Raw genomic sequence first — 23,403 nt, forward strand, 5'->3', positions numbered from 1 at the left:
CCCCCAAACCGGGGCCGCGCCGCGGGACCCTCGGCTGGCCCCTCGGGGATATCGGGGATACACCGGGACCTCCTCCTCCTCGGTGAGCAGAGCTCGGCTCCGAGGGGGCGCCGGCGGAGCAGTGGGGAGGGGTCGGGAGTTGGGGGTGGTCCCGGTTCCCTCGGCGGTGTCCCCCAGACCCGCACTGGGCGAGCTCAGACTGGAGCGGCCCCCCCGGGACCCCGCGGACTAAGTGGCAGCTGCCGGGGCAGCTCTTTGTGCTGCGAAATGGTGGAGCTGGAACTGCACGGGGAGGCAGGGGGAGCGACGGGGACTGGGACAGACAGACGGACACAGGGCTGGGCAGCGACACAGGACCAGCATCTGTCACCCCCTGGGCTGTCCCTGCAGTGGAAAGGCAGCGCTGCTGTTCTGGGGAGGGAGGAGGGGGCTACCCAACTGCCAGAGACCCCATAGGACAGAGGGGGACTTGTCCCCCTCCTGGGGAGCCCCCAGGGCTGGGGGGTCCCTGCACTGCTGGAGCAGCTGAGACAGAAAGCAGCACAACCCCCCCAAGAGGGGCTCAGAACTGGGGGGGCTCATAGGACTTGGATCCCTCCAGCCCTGAGAGCAGGAGCCACAGCACACACACAGTCTGCGAACGTTTTCACCGATGTTTTATTGGAAATGTTAAATACTGGGGGTCCGGCCCCAGCGGAGCCGGGGGTGGGGGGCTCAGGGGGCTCAGGCGTGTTCCTCTGCCAGCTTCTCTGCCTTGGCCACCGCCTCCTCGATGGGCCCCACCATGTAGAAAGCCTGCTCGGGCAGGTGGTCGTATTCACCTGGGGAGACACACCGTGTCAGGGGGGAGTGGGAGGCCCAGCTGGGCTCCCCCAGACCCCCCGAGAGCCACCTCACCTGCCAGGATCTGCTTGAAGCCCTTGATGGTCTCTTTCAGTGGCACCAACTTGCCCATGTGGCCAGTGAAGACCTCGGCCACCTGGAAGGGCTGGGACAGGAAGCGCTGGATCTTGCGGGCACGAGCCACGGTCAGTTTGTCCTCCTCGGACAACTCGTCCATACCCAGGATGGCAATGATGTCCTGCAGTGACTTGTAATCCTAGGAGGGAGACACAAGGGGTGAGTGGTCAGTGCTGATCCCCCACCCCAGCGCCCCACGGGGAGGGGCTGCCCCGTCGCCCCTCACCTGCAGGATCTTCTGCACACCCCGAGCCACGTCGTAGTGCTCGGGCCCCACGATGTTGGGGTCCATGATCCGGGAGGTGGAGTCCAGCGGGTCCACGGCCGGGTAGATGCCCAGCTCAGCGATGGCACGGGACAACACCGTGGTGGCGTCCAAGTGGGCAAAGGTGGTGGCGGGAGCAGGGTCAGTCAAGTCGTCAGCCGGCACATAAATAGCCTGGGGACACAGAGGGGAGGTGACAGTTGGTGGCAGGCAGGTGACACAGCCCCTCAGGACCCTGGGGTTGGTCCTGCCCTCACCTGCACCGAGGTGATGGAGCCCTTGCGTGTGGTGGTGATGCGCTCCTGCATGGTGCCCATGTCAGTGGCCAGCGTGGGCTGGTAGCCCACAGCCGAGGGGATTCTGCCCAGCAGGGCTGACACCTGTGAGAGGACAGAGCGTGAGGCACAGAGCACGAGGGGCTGTGCAGGGGGGGAGCAGGTGCAGCCCCGGTGCCCAGCACAGACCTCGGAGCCGGCCTGGGTGAAGCGGAAGATGTTGTCGATGAAGAGCAGCACGTCCTGACCCTCCTGGTCCCTGAAGTACTCGGCCACCGTCAGCCCCGTCAGGGCCACCCTGGCACGGGCGCCCGGGGGCTCGTTCATCTGCCCGTAGACCAGGGCGACCTGCGGGTGAGACCCTGGGGTCAGCACGGGGTCACTGCCACGCCTGGCACTGCACCAAGGGACTCAGAACCTCCCCAGGGGACCCAGCACCCCCTCAGGGTCTCTGCACACCTTGGAAGTGGCATCTTTCAGGTTGATGACCCCAGACTCGATCATCTCGTGGTACAAGTCGTTGCCCTCACGGGTCCTCTCGCCCACGCCGGCGAACACCGAGTAACCACCGTGGGCCTTGGCCACGTTGTTGATCAGTTCCATGATCAGCACAGTCTTGCCCACACCAGCACCTCCAAACAAACCTGGGAGGGGGGAAAATAAGGGTCCTGCTCAACCCCAAGCCAGCCTGGCTGCCCCCAGGGTGTCCCTTCAGCTCTTTCCTCCTCAGATACAAAAAGCGTTGCTTCAGCAAGCTCAGGAGAACGAAAGTCATGGTGTGAATCATCAGTGAAGGAAAAGTGTCCCAGATGAACTGCTGGAAATCCCAATCAGGTGCCCACTCCCCAGACCCACCCCTGCTCTGGGGGTCACCTACCGATCTTGCCACCCTTGGCATAGGGAGCCAGCAGATCCACGACCTTGATCCCTGTCACCAGGATCTCCTGCTCGACACTCATCTCCACGAACTCGGGGGCCTCAGCGTGGATAGCAGCAAACCTGGAGCAGGGGGAGAAGAGGGTGGGCAGCTGCTCTGAGCCCCCCAGTGCAGGGGCTGTGACCCAGGAGAGCCAGAGCCACCTCCCTGCTCACACCTGGGGTGCTTTCCCGCCCCTCATCACTCACTGTTTGGTCTTGATGGGGCCCCTCTCGTCGATGGGTTCCCCAATGACATTCATGATCCTGCCCAGGGTCTCAGGGCCCACGGGGATGCGGATGGGAGCACCAGAGTCCAGCACCTTCTGTCCTCTCACCAGCCCTTCCGTGCCGTCCATGGCAATGGTGCGCACGGTGTTCTCCCCTGCCAGGGCCCAAGGACAGCACAGTCACCACAGCGTCCTCAGGCTGACCCTGGGGACAGCTGCTGGTGGCTTCCCCAGGCCCTGCCAAGGGGACATTCTGCTGGGAGAAGGACCAAGAGGAGCAACAGGAACAAAATAGCCCTGAGGAAAATTGAGCCCTGCCCTCGGGCAGCCATTTTCCACCTCCTCAGATTGAAATCCGTGGCTTCAGCAAGCTCAGGAGAACGAAAGTCATTGGAAACATCATCACAGGAGGACCCCTCCCCATCCCCTGTTTCCCTGTGCCAGCTGCTTACCCAGGTGCTGAGCCACCTCCAACACCAGCCGCGTCTCCCTGCCCTGCACCTCAAGGGCGTTCAGGATGGGGGGCAGCCCCTCGTCGAACTGCACATCCACCACGGCCCCGATGACGGCCACGATGCGGCCGGTGGTGGAGCCGGCCTTGGCGGCAGGGGCTGCCTGGGCGGCATAGTCCCGTCCTGCGGGGAGAGGGACGAGTCAAGGTCGGCCGGGGCAGGGCAGCTCTTCGGGGGGTGCGGAGATGGGGCTCCCCTGCAGCCTTGGGGTGAGCCCGAGACCCCTGCACCTCCTGCGGTGCAGCCAGGACCCCCTGAAATCCCTTCCTCAGTGCACCCTGACCCCCTCTCTTGATGCACCCAGGACCCCCTGGCCCCTCCTCAGTGCACCCAGGATCTCTGGGTACACCCGCAGCCCCCTCAGGGCAGGCAGGACCCCCTGAACCCCCTTCCCTCAGCGCACCCAGCACCCCCTGAACTCCCTCCCCCGGCACACCCGCAGTCCCTGAGTGCCCCCACGCCCACCCCCAGGGCCGCTGCTCCTCTGCCGCAGCCCATCCCCTCATCCCGGTAACGGGGGCCTCACCACCGGCACCCCGCGCACCCCGCCCGCGCAGGCCCCAAGGTGACCCCGGCCCGCCCCGCACTCACGCGCCCCGACGGCGACAGCCGGGGCGGCCCCGCGGCCGAGGAGCAGCGGGAGGAGGTCCCGGCCCGGGGCGGCCCCGCGGGGCAGCAGCGGCCGGGCCGCGGCGGCGGCGGCGGCAGCGGAACGACCCGCGAGCCCCAACATGGCGGCGCCGACTGAGCCCCGCGTCTCGCCCGCCCCTCACGGCCCCCGCGGGGCGGAGCCACTGAGCTGACATCACCGCCGCACCGCGCATCCATTGGCTGCTCCTCCGAGAGGCGCCGGGAGAATTCGAGCTCCCATTGGTCAGAGCGATGCGGCGCCCGCTCCTCTCCTCCTCCCGATTGGGTTTTGGATCCATCCGTCAAAACGCGCTGCGGTCCGATAGGGCGGCGTGTGGGAAGGGGCGTGTCCCGGGCGAAGGTCACCGGAAGTGGCGGCGCACGTGTCCCGCGCTTGTCCTTGGGCGGGCGCCGTGACCGCGGCCGAGGCCGCACCGGGCCCGTGGCGGGTCCGCCTCCTCCCCGATTGTGTTTTTGCCCCACCCCTCCTCACAGCACCGCCCCTCACCGGGCCCGCGTCCGCCTCACGCCCCGGGTGTCCCTATAGTGCCCCCTCATCACGGGTCACTGCTGTGTCCCAGAGACCAAAACCCCCCACAGGGCACAGGGGAGCACCGCACCATTTCTGCCCTACCCCCTAAGGAAGCGGATCCCACCCACCCGAGGGGAACCTGCCCCACTGACCACTCTTGTTCCCAATGGGAGAGAATCCCACCCTACCAACCCCTCCCATGCGGAGATCCCACCCCCCAGTGCCACACCAAGGGGAGGAGAATCCCACCCTAAGTGCTCCCCATGGAAGGGGATCCCACCCTACTGACTCTGCCCAGAAGGGGGTCCCACCCCATTTACCCCCTCCCCCATGGAAGGGGATCCCACCCTACTGACTCTGCCCAGAAGGGGGTCCCACCCCACTAACCCCACCATAGAAAGGGGCCCACCCCACCCGCGGCAATGAGAAATGCACAAGGCCCAGGCCGAAGGAGAGCCAGGGAGTCTTCAACAGTTTATTAGAAAGAATGCAGACATTAAAAAAATCCCAGCTGCTCTGAACATAAATTGAGGTTTTTCAGCCCGGTTCGCAGGCGCCCGCGCGCCCCACGGTCTGTCACTTGCTGCCAAACCCACAGTGCAAATACGATTTGGTCTAAATGTACAGATTGACAAGCAACAATGTACAGCCACTCGCACCCCGGGCGAGGAGGTGGAAAAGGTTTGGGGTCACACGGGACCAGGGGCAGGCTCCGGCCACCGGCACCGGTTGGGGGCGAACACGAAAAACAAGGAGAATTTTTTAAAGTTTCCTTTTCGATACAAACTTTTAGTGAAACAGACCTGAAGACACCACACAGGGATGCACCTCGCCTGCTGAAATTTGGGGAGCCAATGACAAAGTTTTTTGTTCCCGGTAAAAACGGACAATTCCAGGCCGTGGAGAGGGGGGGGGGGGAAAAATGCTCGTTTACCACTCAGTGTTAATTCAGGGTTCTCCCATTGTAATTACATTTGCTACGAGGCAAGGAGGCTCTGTAAACTTTATTGCAACTGTTCTCAACTGATTGCCTACACCTCAATTGGGTTGGTTTGGTTTTTTTGTGTTTTTGTTTTTTGTTTTTTTGGAAGTCTGGAAAACGGTTCATGCATAACGTTATTGCCTCTCGTGGCTTTAAGACCGCCCCGTGCCATGGGACACACCTACCATCAGTGAAGCCATTTAAAATGGACTGAAAATGGGTTAAAAGGATGCAGGATCTCCCTTTAGGGCTATCAACTCAGGAATTCTTATCTCAATTATGAAATGTTGTGATGAACTTCTTTCCCCAAAACCCTGAAGACGACAGTTTGCCTTACTCCAGATCCGGCATTTCTAGAGGGAAAAGACAAGAAGAGAATTAGTGGTTTTAGGGCTGGTTTGTGGGTTTTGTTTCTTGCTTGGCTGGTTTTTAAAAGCTTTCAGGGCACTATTATGTCACAAGGGACATGAGCAAGATGACCTGGCCACCAACCAAGGAGGTCACGGGGCACTCTGGGGCCTCTGCCCTCCCTCCCCCCTGGCTCTTCCCAAGGGAAAGCTGTGCCAGAGCCACCCTGAGCACCTGCAGCTCCTAAAGCCAAAGCCTCCCTGGAGCTGCAGCTGCCTGGGAAGGTCAAACTGGTATTTGGGGACTTGTGTGGAGAGGCTTTCCCAGATTAGATTTGTCTGCCAGGGTTGGCTTTATCTGGTGGCCAGGATGAACATCTGCTGGCAGGGAGCCTTCAGCAGGTGAGGGGCAAACAGCAATAACAACAACAACAACAACAACAACAACTTACTCTCATCATCACTGTCTGGTGAGTCCTGGAAAGGAGAACAAACAACCTTTAAGTGGAGCAGACAGCTCCTCTACCACCCCCCAGACAACAAACAGCTGCTGTTCCCAAATCTGGATTTTTTTAGGAACTCTAGGTTCCAGAGGACTCAGTGAGCTCAGCTTGGCCTCACTGCAGAGACACAAACTGGTGTCCCCAGCACCCCCAGCACTGCTGAGAGGGGAGAGAAGTGGCCTCCCCAGGTGACATCACCTGTGCAAACAAAGTTTGGGGCTATTTAAGCCTTTTTCAGGACTTCTGAGCCAGCCCTGCAGGTGTTTCCTACACCCACATACTCACATCATCTGCCCCATCTACTTCTGGCAAGTCTACGTCGTCGTCTCCTCCCATGTTGTTCATCATCTGCTCAGAGACACAACAGCCACACTTTGGGGTAAATCCAACCCCACTCTCCACCCAAAATGATCCTAAAACATCAGCCCCCCCTTGATGTAACAGGTCAGTTGCCCCCATGCAGGAATTACAAAGTGATGGTGCTAAAAAACCTCAGATTCATTGCCTGGCAACTCCCAAAACTTGAGGAATTTGTCGTTTCCTACCTCAGAAAAACGATCAAAATTGGACATGTCTTCATCTGAATCATCTTCCCAATCTTTCCAGTTGTTGAAGTCCACGCTGAGCCAGTTGAGCTGCACCAACACCAGGAGTTATTTAAGGACAAGGAATTATTTAAGGACAAGGAAGTAACTGGCTGTCAGTTAGAACAGGTTAATGAGAGCTGCTGTGGGATCAGGAGCAGGAAAGTGACCCAAAACTGCTCCAGAATCTGAACATGACCCAAATTTTCACTACATTAAAAGCCAGGGGAGGCAGCAGATGCCCAGACCCACCTTTGCCCTCTCTTTTGTTAACCTTGGCCATGCCTGACCAGACTCTCCTTTTCGTAAACAACACAAGATGGATCTGTCTGTTCTTTTATGCTTTGATTCCTGAAAAAGACCAAATATCCATCAGTACCACCAGGATGACCTTCACCATGAACTGCTGACATCCCCCCTTTATCTTCACCTCTTCCCTTATTCCTTGTCCTGGAAAATACCACCCAGAGAATCTTTCCTGGAGCTGACTTTGAGCTTTTATGTTCTAAGGAGCAATTTTCCCCAAATCCAGGGAGCAGCCTAAAGAACAGATGGTATTTTTTAGGATCACAGAACCACAGGATGGTTTGGGTTGGGAAGGACATTAAATCCCAAGTTTCAAACCCCTGCTGTGGGCAGGGACACCTTCCACTAGCCCAGTTGCTCCAACATGGCCTTCAACACTTGCAGGGATGGAATATCTGCAGTTTCTCTGACAATCTGTGCCAGCCCCTCACCAGCATCAAAAACTCAGGAAGAATCAGAAGAATACTCACATTTGGATCGATATTATTAAAAAGGTCGATTTCATTTAAATGTTTAAAGTTATCACTTCCTCCAAGACAACTGCAAGAGAAAAATGAATTGGTATTTAACCCAAAAACATCTCATGGAACAAATCTGCATCTCCTCATCCCTCCCTGTGCTTGAATTAACTCACCTGAACGTGAGTTTGGACTTTTCAAAATTTACATTTACGTCTTTGCTGTCTTCAACACAGAACTCAATGAAGACGTAGTCCCTCCGGTCGTACCACTTTGCAGAAGCAGGCTGCCTGTGGGCACAGCAGAAACACAAAAGCATTGATTTTCATTGAGAAATCCAACCAAAAAAATCTTCTTTCTGCTCTTAAAACCTTCATTTTGAGCTTACTGTTATTCTTTAAAGCTGCTTGGAGCTGAAAAGAGAGAGCAGGAATAAAAGGAAACGATGCATTCGGTGTGTGACACCCCCAGAAAGCTCCTGGGAGGAGCCACTGAAATCTGAAACTGAAATAAATGTTTCAGCAGATCAAAACTTTGATAAACTTCAAGATGATCTAACTACAGACTGTGGCAGCAGCTCCAACAGCTGCACAGGCAGACTTCAGAGTGGTTTTGTCAAGCAAAGAGTTAAAACCTGAACTAAAATTACTAAAGAAAATCCCTTTTTGGTGGTATTGATACTATAAAAAATGGATTTGCTATGATTAAGACCCAAGTAAGCCAGCACAGGTGGGAGAATCACTGCTCCAACCTCTTTACAACCTCCCAAGTACTCACACTGGAAGTCTTTGGAATTCTTCTGCCTTTGCACAACCACCTCAAAAAGCAACAGCATGTCCAGGGGAGCTGGGAAAGGCCCAGAGCTCTGGAGCAACCCCTGTGTTTGCAGTTCCACCCTGAGAACTCACCTGCAACGCTCTGTGCTCTGTGGAGCAGGGAAAACGACCTGGCTGGGCTCAGCCAGCCCCCCCTGCAGTGCTCCCCTGGCAGCCGAGCCCAGCCCAGGGCACGCCTGCATTCCAGCAGAAGCACACGGGCTCCCAGCAGGGCTGTTGCTAAGGCACAGAGGCCACGGGTGTTCCTCACACTCCCTGAGATCAGGGAATTGTGGAATGGTTGGGAAGGAGACTGTGAAGTTCAGCCAGTGCCACCCCCTGCCATGGCAGGGACACACTTCACTGGCCAAGCCCTGTCCAGCCTGGCCTTGGGACACTTCCAGGGATGGGGAATCCTCTGGGAAATCCATTTCTGTGCCTCACAGGGAGGAATTTCATCCCTACAGCCCATCTTCTTTTCCTCTTTAACCATCCCCCCTTTACCTGCCACTCCTTTGCCTCACAGGGAGGAATTTTTTCCAGCTGCAGAGGGATGAGGTGGAAAGCTCTGAGCTGGACAAGGATCTAAACCAGGAAAGCTGATGGGACATGACCTGTGACAGCAGCTGCCACCACACCAAGGTGAGGCCCTTTGTGCTGCTCTCTAAGCCAGTATCTGATAAAAAAATAACTTTTCAGACCATTTATTAAGGTGACCTTTGCAAAACTTCCAGACTCACCTGATCATCAATTAATTGTTGTCATTAAGCTGTGGCACAATTAGCAAAGGGACTCACCCAAAGGCTCCTACTGCTCCCATCCACATTTCCTAGGGATGAACCCAACCACGGCACAGCCCAGCTCCAGCTGAAGCCCAAAGCAGCCACTGTGAGCTCCCCCAGTGCCACACTGGTGCCAGCCCAGAAAGGCAGAATGGCCACAATGCCTTGAGCAGCCCCAACACCTCCTGTAGGTGCCACAACACCTGGGCAGAGACCAATATCCATGGATTTAATTTCCAAGAGCATAAAAACAAGTGGATTCAGAATTCAGCTTTGAGTTTCAGCTGTTCCAGGGGTGAAAACCTGATGCATCCCCTCACAGCAGCATTTCAGGCAGGTTAATTATCACCTTATTCAGGTGAAGTGCAGCAGCAGAGCAGCAATTTTCTTACTGTGGTATTTTTAAACCCATCTTGGACACAGATTTCCTCTTTTGATGGGGAATGAAAGACTCTCAAAAGGAAAGGAAGATGAGAAAGGCCCTGCTCTGCTCCCTCTGTGCTGGGAGACAAAACCCTGCAGCGTGGGGCACTTGGAACGTCGCTCCAGCCCCGTTATCCAACAGAAATCTCAGTGTCCCTGCCTGGATGACGCAGGGGCTGAATGGTGTTAACACTTCCCAGCTCTCAATGTCAATGGAGACATCTCCAGCCTTCCCAGGGAGCTGCAGGCTCCCAGCTCTGACCCTGACCTCGGCATCTCCGGGATTTGAGGCACCAACAGAACTCCCAACGCTTCCAGAAACCCCGCTCAGCTCAAGGCAACACTCACAGCCCGAGCTGGAGAGCAGTGAGATCCCATAATTCACATTTCTGAACCCGAATCTGTGCTGCTTTCCTGGGAATTCACCCCGAGCGAGCACAGAATGCGCTGGAGCTGCCTCTCCTCCCTTTATCTGCTTTTCCAATCTCAACCTCCCAAAGGGAGGAGGGAAACCTCCCTGGGAGCTTCAGTCAGGACTCACCCGTTCCAACCAGTAATGCAGGACCCGCTGGGGAGCTGGGATGAGGCGGAAGCCGCAGCTCCTTCTTGTCTCCTGCCCACACGGAGATTCCCAGGAGAAAACCACACACAGCAGCAGCCTGTGGGGAGCCCTGCACGTGCTCCCAGTGCTCCCACACACCCAGAGAAAACCTCCCCTCTCAGACACTGACACCACCTGTTACACAGCTCCATCCTGCTCACCCAAATCCCAGAGGAGCTCAGCCTCCTGCCAGGGGTATTTTGGTTAGCCAGCACCTCCATGAAATTGGGGGAAGGGAATTTAAATGTGCTCCATTCCAGGGAGGATTTCCTCTGTCCCATCCACCTGTGTTTTGGGGACTTCCTGAGCAGCCACAGCCACCCCTGCAGCTCCTCTGGATCCTCCAGTCCCCACATTCCAATGGCAATCGTTATTCCAGCACTGTGGAACAGGTTCTAGAAGCTTCCCAGCAGCACTGATGGGCAATGTGGAGGCTCAGCTTCACCACAGAGCCCTCAAGGCTCTGCCTGATCCACAGGGGCTCTATTTGATATATCCTGGTCTCTGGCACAGCAGCAGCTTCTGACACGCTGAACTCACCAGAGGAATCTCAAATCTCCCCATCTGTGGCACTGAGGAAGTTTCCAAACCTGTTCTTGTGCTCTCTGAATCCTGTGTCTATAGAATCCCATCTTTGTCTCCTGGAAGAATCCTGACAGTTCCCACAGCTTGAGGATGCTGCAGGAGTCAGACCCTCAACAAGATTTTCCCCTCCCAGACACTAATAAAACCTGTTTTACAAAATAACTTTTCCTTTCATTCATACACTCTAAAAAGGTGCTTTTTTTTTTTTTTTCATTAAAAAAAGCCTCATTTTAGATTTTAGATGATTCTATGCAGGCGCAGCAGTGCTGAAGTTTCAGGATGATGAAATCTACAGAAATTACACGAAAAAACTCCAACTTGATCACAGTTCTTTCACTTATGTTAAGATGAAGCACCTCCTCTGCTCAGGGTTTAAGAAAAAAGAGACCAAGAATGACTGGTGCCCAATGATTAAGGCAGTCCTCAGACCGAATTCCTGACAAAATAAAACCTCAGGAAGTGCTCTTGCCTCCAGTCCTTCCAGCCAGACATGTGGAGGTCACAGAATCATGGAGTGATTTGGGGTGGAAGGGACCTTGGAGCTCATTCAGCCTCCCCCCTGCCATGTGCAGGGACACCTCCAACCATCCCAGGTTGCTCCAAGCCCTGCTCAACCTGGTCTTGGACACCTCCAGGGATGGGGCATCCTCTGGAAAATCCATTCCATCTCAGAGGAGGATTTTTCCCCCAATAATCACACCTAACCCTGCTCTCTAGCAGATAGAACCTATTTCCCCTTGTCCTGCCACTGGAGATGAAGGAATACTGCCTGCAGCTCTTCTCTCCCAGCCCAGTTTTCCCTCTTGAGTGCCACCCTGAACACGGAAAACTCGATCTCTCCTTTTCTGAGCACTTCGAGTGAACACTCACATCAACCAGAGCTGTGCCACGAGCTGGTTTTGGGTCGCTGAAGCGGCCCCGGGAGAATTCCAAGGAAGGAGGTTAATGAGGGCTCCCTGGCACGGCAGCCCAGACTCCGGGGAGCGCGGGATTCCGCCCGGGATGCACGTGGGCACACTCGGGGAGGAGATCCAGCCGCTCACCTGCACCGGGCAGAGCAGCACCACGGCTGCCCCGGGGCTTTCCATGCGCTTCCACCCCCTCCTGAGGGGCTTTTTTGCTATTCTTCGGTTTTTCACAGAATTCTGGAATTGGGTTGGAAGGGACCTTAAAGCCCATCCCAACAGCTCGGCTGTTCAGAGCTGTCCAGCCTGGCCTTGGACACTTTCAGGGACAGCGCAAAACCCAGAGAAGGATTTTACAGGGAAAATTGGAAGTTTATACAGATCGTCTCGCCTGCACGCTCTGGATGGTTCCACGCGTTACTTACCGGGAGTTCTCCGCGGTTTCGGCCGCCACCGTTCGGTTGCCGGTGGCCACGGACCCACCGAGAAACGCGCAACACGGCCCGGACTCCCCCCGCCACCCGCGCAGCCCCATTCATTCCGCGCAGCGCGGCCGATCCCCGGGGCCGAGCCGGTAACCGGGGCCGGGGCGCTCCGCCCTCACCCGGTAACCGGGACCGCGCGCACGCGATAACCGAGGAAAGAACCACCGGCCGCCCAAGGTCGGCACGCGGCGGGAGCCCCGCGCTCGGCGGCGCCGGAGCGTCTCCCGCTGCAGCGCCCGCGGCCCGGCGGGGCCTGGCGGGGCCTGCCCGTGCCGCTCCCACCCCCGGGCCTCACATGGCGGATGGCGACGGCTGCGGCGGGCGCTCCTGCGCGGTGCGGCTCGGGCTGCGGGCGGTGTCTCCGGCCGTACGGGCGGCGCGGTGGCGGTGCTGGGCGGTTGCCGGGAGAGGCTCCGGGGAGGCTCCGGCGGCGGCTCCGGCGGCGGCTCCGGTGGCTCCGGGCGGGCTCGGGGCTCGGCGCGGCCTCGCTCCCACAATGCCCCGCGCGCGCTCGGCCCGTGGTGACGCAGCAAAATCCCCGCGCCCCGCGCGCGCGCGCGCGCCGCCTCCTCCCGCCGCCGCCAACCGCGCGTGCGCGGCAACCCCCCGGCGCGCGCCCCCGCCCGCTGCCCTTCCAGCAGCTTCTCGGCGCGCATGCGCAGTGCGGGCGGTGGCTGGGGGGGGGATGCGGAGCGGGAAGGGGACACCCGCGACCCCCCCACTGTCCTTGTCCTGGTATCCCCAAATCCAATCCCTCCTGGTGTCCATCCTGAGCCTCTGCTGGAGGAATTTGGGGCCATTCCTCTCATCCTGTCTCTCTCTGTCCCCTGGGAGCAGAGCCCGACCCCACCCAGCTCCGCTCTCCCTCAGGGAGTTGTGGGGTGAAAAGATCCCTCCTGAGCCTCCTTTTCTCCAGGCTGAGCCCCTTCCCAGCTCCCTCAGGGCTTCTCCAGACCCTCCTGCTGCTGCTCCAGCCCTTCCCCAGCTCTGGCCCTGCTCCAGCCCCTCAATGTCTCTGTGGCCCTGAGGCCACTGGAGCCAGCGCTGGAGGGGCCTCAGCAGTGCCAGCACAGGGGGACAGTCCCTGTCCTGGGGACAATCCCTGCTCTGGTGACAGCCCAGGTGCTATCCTGGGCACACCTGGGCTCATGTCCAGCCATGCACCAGCACCCCCAGGTCCTGTCCCAGCCTTCCAGCCCCTCTTCCCCCAGCCTGGAGTGTTCCATGGGGTTGGGGGTACCTCGTTAACCCACTGGCCTCAGCCCATGGATCCATCCTGCCCAGATGGCTCTGCAGAGCTTCCTGCCTTCCAGCAGATCAATATCCCACCCAAACTGGTGTCATCCACAAACCAAGGCACCCTCAATCCCCTCACCCATGTGATGGATAAAGACATTACACAGGGCTGTCTGTGACATGGCCACCACCCAGGTTTGAACTCCCCAAGGAGTTCACATCCACAGCCTTTCCCTCATCCACGATTCCCCGTTCCTGCCTGCTGCAGAAAAGTGAGGAGCCTCCCTGAAGGGAACCCTGAGGGGACGAAGGGGTGACCCTGCAGCTGACTGAGGCTGCCCTGGGCTCCCGTCCAGCCAGGCTCTGGGACAGGAAGGAAAGGAGGGAACGGGCAGGTGCTGTTCCAGCACGGGGTATCGGCGCCGGCATCTTCCCGGGAGGAAGGCTCCACCCTGGGGCCACGACTCCCAGGGAAGGGCGGGCAGCAAAGCACCGAAGAGCAGCAGTTTCACCAACAATAAGCCACAACTTTTATTAACCGATAGAAATAGTACAAATTTTAAATTTAGTTGTATTTTATTCTTCTCTGAAACACCAAAAAAGGCTCCTCCCTCCGGCGGCTACATCGTCAGCTCCTGTGGGGAGAACAGGAATCAGAGGCCAGCCCAGAGCTAGCAGCTCCCCCCAGGGACCCCCCAAACGTGCTGCCCCCCAGCACTCACCATTATCGCGTTTACAATGTCGTTACTGTTGTTCTTGAGGGCTCGCACGGCCTTCGCCCGCGACACGTTCGCCTGCGACATCACCAGCTCGATGTCTTTCACCTCCACGCCGGTTTCATCAACCTCAAGGAGAAACAGAGGCCAGGATTGGTGCCAGTTCCAGGCCTGGCACAGGGTGGGATTGTCTGGATTGGAGACCAGCCCTGCACTGTGAACACCCCCAGGGTAGAACCCTGCGCTCTCCCTTTGCCATCAGAGCAGAAACACGGGTGAAGGAGAGGAATCCATGGACCAACCCAAATCACAGCCCCACAGAGAGCTGGGGAAGGCATTACCTCCTCTTCCTCGCTCTCCTCCTGCACCGTGGGGGTCTGTGTGTTTTCCTGGATGTTGGAAACAGGTTCTCCCTGCACTTTGAACTTTTCGGCGGCCGCCAGCTGAGCCTGCTGGGACAGGTCTTCGATCTGCAGGAGGGAAGGGAAGGAGCAGTGAGGCCAGTGCTGGGCAGTGCCAACACATTCTCTGGCAGAAGCCACACAGTGCACAGGTGACAGGAAGGAACCCTGGCACGGAGTCCTGCAGGCTCCAGGGTGGGCTCACCTTGGCCTCGCCGAAGACAATGTAAGTGTCTGACGCCGGGCTCTTGTACACGTCTGGCTTTGTGATGACAAAGAGGATGTTCTTGGATTTCCGGATGGTGACTCTGGTGACTCCTGTCACCTGGCGAAGGCCCAGCTTGGACATTGCCTGAAAAACACGAGGGAAAGGTCAGTGAAGGATGAAGAGCTCTGGAACCAGCCCAGATGTGCCCACTCCTCCCCCTGGAGTCCTAGGGCATGGATGCACATGGAAATGCAGCACTCCCGGGCTGTCAGCTAGAGGGAACACTCCCATCTCAGGACTGGTGACATCCCCAGCATGACTCTGAGCCCTGGGGTGCTCACCAGGGACAGGTGAAGCCTCACCTTGCGAGCTTTCTTCTCGCTCCGGCTCTGTTTCGCTTTGCTGACGGGTTCCTCATCTATTTCGGCTGCTGCTGCGAGCTGCGGGGGAGGAAAACCAGAGGGATCAGTGACAATGCTGGGGTGACACCACAGGGACTCTGATCCACCATGGATCTGCCCTACCTGTGCCTGCTGTGTCGTGGCCTGTGTGGAGTCCTGCTCTTCGAGCTCTGGTACGGATTCATCGCTGTCAGACTCTGTGCCAGACCCTGCAGAGAAACACATCCCTCACTCTTCCCACCTCAGGTAGGTCCAGGGGACACAGCCTTTGCTGCTGGTTCCCAGTGCAGCCACCAGTCAGCCCAGTTAAGTGGTGGATGGAGCATTCCCAGCACTGTGGATGCCACCAGGAGGGTGGCACGAGTGGGTCCTCAGCCTCTCCCCATGGTGGGAGCTGGGTGTCAGAGCCCCACAGGTACCCAGAGATATCCTGAGGCAGCTCCAGCCTGTGGTACTGGCTCAAGGAGGAGGTGGGTGGCACTGCCAGGGTGCTGAGGTGGCAGCAGCCCAGTGTGACAGGGCCTCTCTTGACTCCCCTCACACCCAGAGCGGACACACAGCACTGATGAGCCCTCAGGGCTGCTGCACAGCTGCTTCACTACAGGGATGATGTGACAAACCCAAACCCCCCTCAGGGAACAGCACCTCTGCGTGCCCAGAGGTCACCAGCTGCAGTGCCAACACCACTTGTGACCCACAGCACTGACCACACCAGTTACCAAAGCAGAGCCAGGTGTCCCAACCTCAGAGGCTGGAGGTCACCTGGAGGTGACTGTGATGCTCCCATGCAGCCATTACCTGCATCCAGTCCTGCTTCCTGCTCTGGGAAGGACCTCTGTGCCCACAGCACACAAACCCTCTGCAGGTGTCAGGGTGTGCCCAGGCTTCCCAGCACTGCAGGCTGAGTGTGGGGACAGCCCAGTTTGGCACCAGCACTGCCCACAGCCCCCCTTCCAGCTGGACAAAGGGACACCACGTGGACACCACACACAGCAGGGACAGGAATGTGGGTGGCAGCTCCTCCGTGTGAAGCTCAGCTCAGCGTGTCCATGCCACAAACCACACCGTGCTCCGTGCCCGAGGACAGGACACGCGTTAGTGACCGCGCCGAGCCCCGTCCCTCCCTGCTCACCGCCTGCCGGGCTCGGTGACATCTATCGCGACACTCCCCAGGGCGGGGTTAGTATCCCGCGGGCATCCAGTGACACTCCATGCACACGGCAAACCGCGCCCAAAACAAAAATACCCTTGTCATTCTTGAGGACGGGCTGCTGCGGCGCCGGGGGGGCCGGGACCCCTGGGACCCCCGCGGGCGGGGACAGCTCCAGCAGCACGGGCGGCTCGGGGGGGAGCAGAGGCGGCAGATCCTCATCGTCAGCGCCGAGCGGGGCCTTCGGGGGCGGCCGAGTGGCCGGCTTGGCCACCTTGTTATTAGTGGCCACTTTGTTACTGGTGTCCACTTTGTTACTGGTGTCCACTTTGTTACTGGTGACCACCTTGTTACTGGTGGCCACCTTGTTATTGGTAAGGGGCTGCTGCTTCTTGCCAGGGGGAGTGCTCGGGGCAGAGCTGCTGTCTGATTTTGCAGGGGTTGGGGGCTTTGGAGGGGCACCAGAGTTTGGAGCAGGAGCTGGGGCTGTGGCTGGAGCTACAGGAGTTGGAGTGGCCTTGACAGGGCTCTTTGGAGGTGCCTTGGCCTCAGCAGGGCTTTTTGAGGGTCCTTTGGCTGCAGCAGGAGTGGCTGGAGGGGGAGTGCCTTTGACAGGGCTTTTTGGGGGTGCCTTGGCCTCAGCAGGGGTAGCTGGAGCTGGGGTGGCTTTTACAGGACTCTTCGGGGGTGTCTTGGCCTCAGCAGGGCTTTTTGAGGGTCCTTTGGCTGCAGCAGGGGCTGATGGAGCTGGGGTGACTTTGTCAGGACTCTTTGGGGGTGTTTTGGCCTCAGCAGGAGCTGGGATAGCTTTGTCAGGGCTCTTTGGGGGTGTTTTGGCCTCAGCAGGGGCTGGGGTAGTTTTGGAAGGGCTCTTTGGGGGTGTTTTGGCTGCTGGAGGCGTGGCTGGAGCTGGGGTGGCTTTGTCAGGGCTCTTTGGGGGTGTTTTGGCCTCAGCAGGAGCTGGGGTAGCTTTGGAAGGGCTCTTTGGAGGTGTTTTGGCAGCTCCAGGGGAAGCTGGAGCTGGGGTGGCTTTGTCAGGGCTCTTTGGGGGTGTTTTGGCCTCAGCAGGGGCTGGGGTGGTTTTGGAAGGGCTCTTTGGGGGTGCTTTAGCCTCAGCAGGAGCTGGGGTGGCTTTGTCAGGGCTCTTTGGGGGTGCTTTGGCCTCAGCAGGGGCAGCTGGAGCTGAAGGTGCTGGAGCCACAGGAGAAGATGGGGTAGTGACAGGGCTGCCCTTGGGAGACTTTTTGCCTCCTCCAGGGGAAGCTGGAGCTGGGGTGGCTTTGACAGGGCTCTTTGGGGGTGTTTTGGCCTCAGTGGGGGTGGCTGGAGCTGGGGTGGCTTTGACAGGGCTCTTTGGGGGTGTTTTGGCTGCTGGAGCTGGTGGAGCTGCAGGAGCTGGGGTGGCAGGGGATGGGGGAGCAGCAACAGGGCTCTTGGGAGCAGTTTTGGCTGCAGGTGGGGTAGCTGGAGTGGGGGGACTTGGAGTGGCAGCTGGAGAAGGTGGAGCTGCCATGGGTGGTGTGAGAGGGGCAGGGGGAGCAGTGACTGGGCTCCCAGGAGTTGGTTTGGCCGCAGAAGGGGTGGCTGGAGCTGCCATGGGTGGTGTGACAGGGGCAGCAGGAGATGTTTTAGCTGCAGGAGGGGTGGCTGGAGCTGCCATGGGTGGTGTGACAGGGGCAGCAGGAGATGTTTTAGCTGCAGGAGGGGTGGCTGGAGCTGCCATGGGTGGTGTGACAGGGGCAGCAGGAGATGTTTTAGCTGCAGGAGGGGTGGCTGGAGCTGCCATGGGTGGTGTGACAGGGGCAGCAGGAGATATTTTAGCTGCAGGAGGGGTGGCTGGAGCTGCCATGGGTGGTGTGACAGGGGCAGCAGGAGATGTTTTGGCTGCAGGAGGGGTGGCTGGAGCTGCCATGGGCAGTGTGACAGGGGCAGCAGGAGATGTTTTAGCTGCAGGAGGGGTGGCTGGAGCTGCCATGGGTGGTGTGACAGGGGCAGCAGGAGATATTTTAGCTGCAGGAGGGGTGGCTGGAGCTGCCATGGGTGGTGTGACAGGGGCAGCAGGAGCTGCTTTGGCTGCTGGAGGGGTGGCTGGAGCTGCCATGGGTGGTGTGACAGGGGGGCAGCTGGCAGAGGGGACAGCAGGCACAGGAGCTGCTGCTGGGAACACGGGGCTCACTGGAGGCCCTGGGACAGAGATAGCAGTTCCCAGTGTGGGGGTGGACAGGGCAGGAGCTGCCTGAGGGGCTGGGATCCCAGGAGGGGTCCTGGCCATTGAGGGAGGGACTGGGTGTCCCACAGCTGGGACCACTGGGGTAGGACCCACAGGACAGCCCTTGGCAACGGGAAGCAGTGGTGAGACTGGGGCACCAGGGGCCGGGCCCGGTGGGGCAGCAGCAGGATGCCCAGGGGACATCCCAGATGGCAGCAGAGGGATAGGGGGTGACAAGGGAGCTTTGGGGGCAGCCAGGAACACAGGGGGAGAGATGGCACCGACCAGGGCTGCAGCTGGAGCTGGGGCTTGGGGAGAGGCTGGAACAGAAGCCAGCGGGGTGGGAGCAGGAATTCCAGGAGACACTGGGACTGTGGGAAGTGGGGGTGATCCTGGACTCTGGGGACACACAGGCAGCAAAGTGGGAGACACTGGTGGGGGAGATGCCAGAAGGGGACGGGATGGGGGAGGTAGGAGAGGGGCTGGGGCTGCTCCAGAGGCAGGGAAAGGGGCTGGGGCTGCTCCAGAGGCAGGGAAAGGGGCTGGGGCTGCTCCAGAGGTGGGGAGAGGGGCTGGGGCTGCTCCAGAGGCAGGGAAAGGGGCTGGGGCTGCTCCAGAGGTGGGGAGAGGGACTGGGGCTGTTCCAGAGGCAGGGAGAGGGGCTGGGGCTGCTCCAGAGGCCGGGAAAGGGGCCAGAGGTGCAGCTCCCACAGAGGCAGCAGTGGGAGTTTTCATGGGAGAGGTGAGAACAGCTGGGAGAGAACTGGGGCTCACTGGGGAGGCAAGAGGGGCCACTGTCACTGCAGCAGAAGCAGCAGCCAGGCCAGGTGACACTGGTGCTGGGAATCCTGGAGACACTGGGCTAACTGGGGCAGGCCCTGGAGATCCTGGGGCTGCAAAACCCGCCGGGGCCTGCGGAGCTGGAGGAGGGGCAGTGGTGACTGGGCCCAGCAGAGGCGGGGCAGGGGGCTGGGGGGGCATGGAGAACACGGGGATGGCTGCAGCAGGGACCACGGGGGGGGACAGGGGGCCTGGGGGGCCCGGCAGAGCCGTGGCAGCGCTGGGAGGCTGCACAGGGAGAGCCTGGGCGGATGGAGATGGAGTCAGAGGTGGGGAATGAGCAGCATGAAGAACAGCTAAAGGAGAGAAACAGAGCGAGCCATGAGAGGAGGGAGGGAGAGAGTGAGACAGGGAGAGGGCAGGCAGCCAGCCCTGGCCTTCCTCTGGCCTCTGTGCCTGGCTGCTGGCCCAGCAGGCACTGCCAGGGTCAGCACGGAGCAGGACGTTCATCCCCTTGTAGAACACACGCTTTCCCCAGAGCCCTGGGCTGGCAGGAGGCCACTCAGGCCACCAGGAAACCCCAGCGGGCCAGGGATGCAGGGATCCAGCTCTGCCCTACCAAAGGGGCTGCCACAACCTCTGTGGAGTCCCAGGCTGGCATGAGCTGCTCATGAGCCTGGGGTCACCCCCCGGGCTGTTGGGAGCATGGGGGAACAAAGACCCACCCAAAAACAGGAAGAAAAAGTCAAATATAACCCACTGGCAAACAAAACCCAGTGGAATAACTCCTGGAGTGCCCTGGGAGCCCCTCCCTCCAGCCATGGGTGACATGGGGGTGGTGGGGCCAGGCCCCCCAGTGCCCCCCACTTCCCTGGAAGCTGTTAAGGTTAATGGAACTGCAACCCCCAGAACGGCACACGCTGGTTAATGCGGCACACGAGGGGTTACAGGAGGGTCCCGAGTACCTGGAGCAGGGATGGGAGCAGGAACAGGGGCAGCTGCAGCTGAACAGGGAGAACAACAGTTTATTAAGGCAAGTCCTGCTGACCAGAGCAGCCTCCAGCTCCCCAGCCAGGTCCTAGAGAGCCTGGAGAGAGCCTGGCCATTCTCAATGCCAGCTGCTGATCCAAGGGCACTGCTCAGACAACAGGCCATGACAGGGCTGAGCTTCCAGCTCCTGAGCCAGAGCTGAGAGCTGGAGAGAGCCTTGATATCCCCAAAAAATTCCCAATGCCGACCAGCAATCAAGGGACAATATTTAGGGAAGAGGCACTCCTGAGGCAGAGCTGGAAGCCTGAAGAGAACGCTGACATTCCCAAAAAATTCCCAATGCCAACTAGCAATCCAGGGACAGCATTTAGAGAAGAGGCATTCCCAAGCCACAGCTGAGAGCCTGGAGAGAGCCTTGACATTCCTCAAAAAATTCCCAATACCAACCAGTAATCAAGGGGCAGCATTTAGGGAAGAGGCCATGAGAGGGTTCAGCTCCTGAGCCAGAGAGGGCCCTGACATTCCCAATGTCATTCCCAGCACCCACTGGAGATCCAAGGGCACCACTGAGGGAAGAGCCCAGTGCTGGTCCAACCGGTGCTGCCGGCTGGGAGAGCAGAACCAGCCCGGCCACGGTGCCGCCCTTGGGCACAGCCCAAAGCCAGCCCCATCCTGTCCCTGTCCCACCCTCATCAGGGTCACACTCCTGTCCTGCTCTGCCTGCCACCCAGGGCAGTGACACGTGCATGGAAGGCAGGGAATGATATCCCTGAAAGATGCTCCTAATGCCCCGTTTTACCCCAAACCACGGCACTGTGGGAAGGATGGGGAGGCTGGAGCTGGACATCAGTGCCAGGACACGTCCTGGTGCCTCCAGAAGGAGCAACAAGTGCTGCCAAGGGCCCTGGGCCTGTCACAGAACAGGCTGTGCAGAGCCACCCTCTCTGAACAACCCTTTATCCCTGCCTGCTCTCCCTGTTCCTTCGTCTGAGCACATTCCTGACAAGCACAACCATTCCTGACAAACACAACCATTCCTGACAAGCACAACCATTCCTGACAAGCACAACCATTCCTGACAAGCACAACCATTCCTGACAAGCACAACCATTCCTGACAAACACAACCATTCCTGACAAGCACAACCATTCCTGACAAGCACAACCATTCCTGACAAGCACAACCATTCCTGACAAGCACAACCATTCCTGACAAACACAACCATTCTTGCTTGTTGCTTCTCCCCCACAGCCCCACCTTTCCTTGGTTTCTTCTCCAACATCACCAAGACAAAGGATTCCCAAAAATCACCTGGGTGGCAGAGCCTGCCCAGAGCCCCTCTGGATCAGCGTGCCCATCTCCAGGGTTTTTCCAGGGACCAGTTGATGAAAATCATCCCACGACACCATCAGAGACTTGAGAGCAGCAGATTTTTGGGAGTTGCCAGTTGAGAGGGACACAAGAGCCATTCCAGGGAAAGGGCCCCAAAGAGGAATTCCAGCTACGCAGGGAGGGATAAGGAGCTCAGCAGCTCCCTGGGAATCATCGGTGCAGCTGTCACAGCAACAGCCATCACTCAGCTCCCTCCTTGTGTCCCCTGTCACCAACCCTCGTGGTCCCACAATGGGACAGTGCCCAAATCCAGTGAGAGACCCCCAAATCCAAAAGGGCAGAACCCCAAAATTCAATGAAAGACCCCCAAATCCAACGGGGCACACACTCAAATCCAGCGGAGGAGACCTTCAAATACAACAGGGCAGATCCTCAAAATTCAGTGAAAAACCCCAAATCCAATGGGAAAGATCCCCAAAATTCAATGAAAGACCCTCAAATCCAAAGGGACTGATGCCCAAAATTCAGCGTGAGGAAAAAAATCCGAAGGGACAGACCTCAAATCCAACAGGACAGATCCCCAAAATTCAATGAAAGACCCCCAAATCCAAAGGGAGAGATCTCCAAAATTCAGTGAGAGACCCCCAAATCCAACGGGGCAGACACTCAAATCCAGTGGAGGAGACCCTCAAATCCAACAGGTCAGATCACCAAACCCACTGGAAAACCTCCTAATCCAACAGGAGAGCTCTCGTGCTCTGAGCTGCCCCCTCAGATCAGCTGGTAACACCCGGACATGAAACAGATCCAAAATCCAATGGGAAACTGCCGGATCCAGCAGTAAAAAACCCCAAATCCAACGGGACAGGCCCCCAAATCCAACACTCCGAGCTGGCCAGGGAGCAGCCAAACCAGGCTCCGAGCCACGCCGGGGATTTTGGGACACGACGGGTCCCCAGGCACGTTCCCTGTGCGACGAGCCGCGTGTTTTGGGTGGGAAACCACAGAACCGGTTTGTTTTGGCACGAGGACACGGAATGGACACCCCGAAAACCCTCGCGGCGGAGGTGACGAGAGCTGGGATCACACAATCCCCGCCGCCACCGGGAGCACCGGGAGACCCCCGGGATGCTGCAGCTCCCCCGTTCCTCCCGCAGATCCCCCAAAACCACCCCGGGCACCCCCCGGCCTCACCTGTCTCCGCCTGCGGCTGCGGCAGCTCCTGCTCCGTGGCCGGGACGGTTTCTGTGGCTTCGCCGGGCATTTCTATGGGAATGGACAAAGCGACAGGTCCGGGCTCGCCGGGGCTCCGGGACAGGCGAGCACCGGGAACTCGTTCTTCCCACCCCTCGCCTCCCACTAGCGGGAAAATCTACCAGGAGAACTCGGCACGGCACAGGCAGAGCCCGATCCCGGTCCCAGTCCCGATCCCGGTCTCAGTCCCGGTGCCGGTCCGGGGCCTAGGCCGCCTCCCCCCCCATCCCCGCCGGTGCGCGCCACCTCTGCCCTGCCCGGCGCCCCCATGATCCCATCGACGGCCTCAACCGGCTCCTCCCGGCCACCCGCTCGTCCCGCTACCGGCGAGCGGCGCTCTAAGCGGCGGATGGCGGCGGATGGTGGCGGATAGTGGCGCGGGACTCACTGTGCGGGGAGCGGGGCCCAAGATGGCGGCGGAAAGAGACCGAGAGGGCAGCGCGACTTCCGGGAGCACGCGACTTCCGGGGCAAGGGGAGAGCCCGGTAACACGGTCCGGCCCGGCCCGCACGGCCGCGCTCCGGCGTTCCGGGCGCCGCTCGGGCCCTACCGTGGGAACGGGGAATCCCCCCGGGCTGGGGGATGGGATCCCCCGGGTGGGGGGTGGGACCCCCGTGGGAACGTGGCGAGG

General features: G+C 59.2%; 3 protein-coding genes and 2 non-coding genes across 6 annotated transcripts in view; all 5 read right to left on the reverse strand.

The window, feature by feature from the left end:
* Positions 1 to 639: 639 nt before the first annotated feature.
* On the reverse strand, positions 640 to 3,931 carry ATP5F1B (ATP synthase F1 subunit beta). Its single transcript, XM_056514973.1, has 10 exons — positions 3,749 to 3,931; positions 3,098 to 3,280; positions 2,626 to 2,800; positions 2,378 to 2,499; positions 1,960 to 2,144; positions 1,690 to 1,848; positions 1,483 to 1,605; positions 1,187 to 1,399; positions 898 to 1,099; positions 640 to 821 (listed from the first exon to the last, which is right to left on the reverse strand). Exons 1-10 carry the CDS (start codon positions 3,888 to 3,890, stop codon positions 724 to 726), a joined length of 1,602 nt encoding a protein of 533 aa, XP_056370948.1. The 5' UTR covers positions 3,891 to 3,931; the 3' UTR covers positions 640 to 723.
* LOC130265928 (small nucleolar RNA SNORD59) lies at positions 2,222 to 2,296 on the reverse strand. Its single transcript, XR_008842724.1, has one exon. It is a non-coding gene; the product is annotated as a small nucleolar RNA SNORD59 (small nucleolar RNA).
* Positions 2,984 to 3,057, reverse strand: LOC130265929 (small nucleolar RNA SNORD59). Its single transcript, XR_008842725.1, has one exon. It is a non-coding gene; the product is annotated as a small nucleolar RNA SNORD59 (small nucleolar RNA).
* An 849-nt stretch (positions 3,932 to 4,780) lies between the features above and the next one.
* Positions 4,781 to 23,403, reverse strand: part of PTGES3 (prostaglandin E synthase 3) — a 134,735-nt gene continuing 116,112 nt past the window's right edge. The window contains exons 2-9 of the mRNA XM_056515042.1: positions 12,391 to 12,532; positions 7,676 to 7,789; positions 7,512 to 7,581; positions 6,988 to 7,086; positions 6,697 to 6,786; positions 6,437 to 6,499; positions 6,101 to 6,125; positions 4,781 to 5,654 (exon numbers count right to left, since the gene is read on the reverse strand). Coding sequence (XP_056371017.1) covers positions 5,635 to 5,654; positions 6,101 to 6,125; positions 6,437 to 6,499; positions 6,697 to 6,786; positions 6,988 to 7,086; positions 7,512 to 7,581; positions 7,676 to 7,789; positions 12,391 to 12,392 — 483 coding nt within the window. The 5' untranslated portion in view covers positions 12,393 to 12,532 and the 3' untranslated portion in view covers positions 4,781 to 5,634. The remainder of the gene's footprint in view (positions 5,655 to 6,100; positions 6,126 to 6,436; positions 6,500 to 6,696; positions 6,787 to 6,987; positions 7,087 to 7,511; positions 7,582 to 7,675; positions 7,790 to 12,390; positions 12,533 to 23,403) is intronic.
* On the reverse strand, positions 13,838 to 23,269 carry NACA (nascent polypeptide associated complex subunit alpha). 2 transcript variants are annotated; one of them, XM_056515023.1, is made up of 8 exons: positions 23,161 to 23,269; positions 22,713 to 22,784; positions 15,181 to 15,266; positions 15,019 to 15,096; positions 14,654 to 14,800; positions 14,389 to 14,517; positions 14,054 to 14,176; positions 13,838 to 13,966 (listed from the first exon to the last, which is right to left on the reverse strand). In XM_056515023.1, exons 2-8 carry the CDS (start codon positions 22,780 to 22,782, stop codon positions 13,952 to 13,954), a joined length of 648 nt encoding a protein of 215 aa, XP_056370998.1. In that variant the 5' UTR covers positions 22,783 to 22,784; positions 23,161 to 23,269; the 3' UTR covers positions 13,838 to 13,951. The 2 variants fall into 2 exon arrangements, with proteins under 2 accessions (XP_056370998.1, XP_056371000.1); XM_056515025.1 differs by having other exon boundaries at positions 23,097 to 23,209.

Source organism: Oenanthe melanoleuca, linkage group LGE22 (genome assembly GCF_029582105.1).
Source record: "Oenanthe melanoleuca isolate GR-GAL-2019-014 linkage group LGE22, OMel1.0, whole genome shotgun sequence".
NCBI lineage: Eukaryota > Metazoa > Chordata > Aves > Passeriformes > Muscicapidae > Oenanthe > Oenanthe melanoleuca.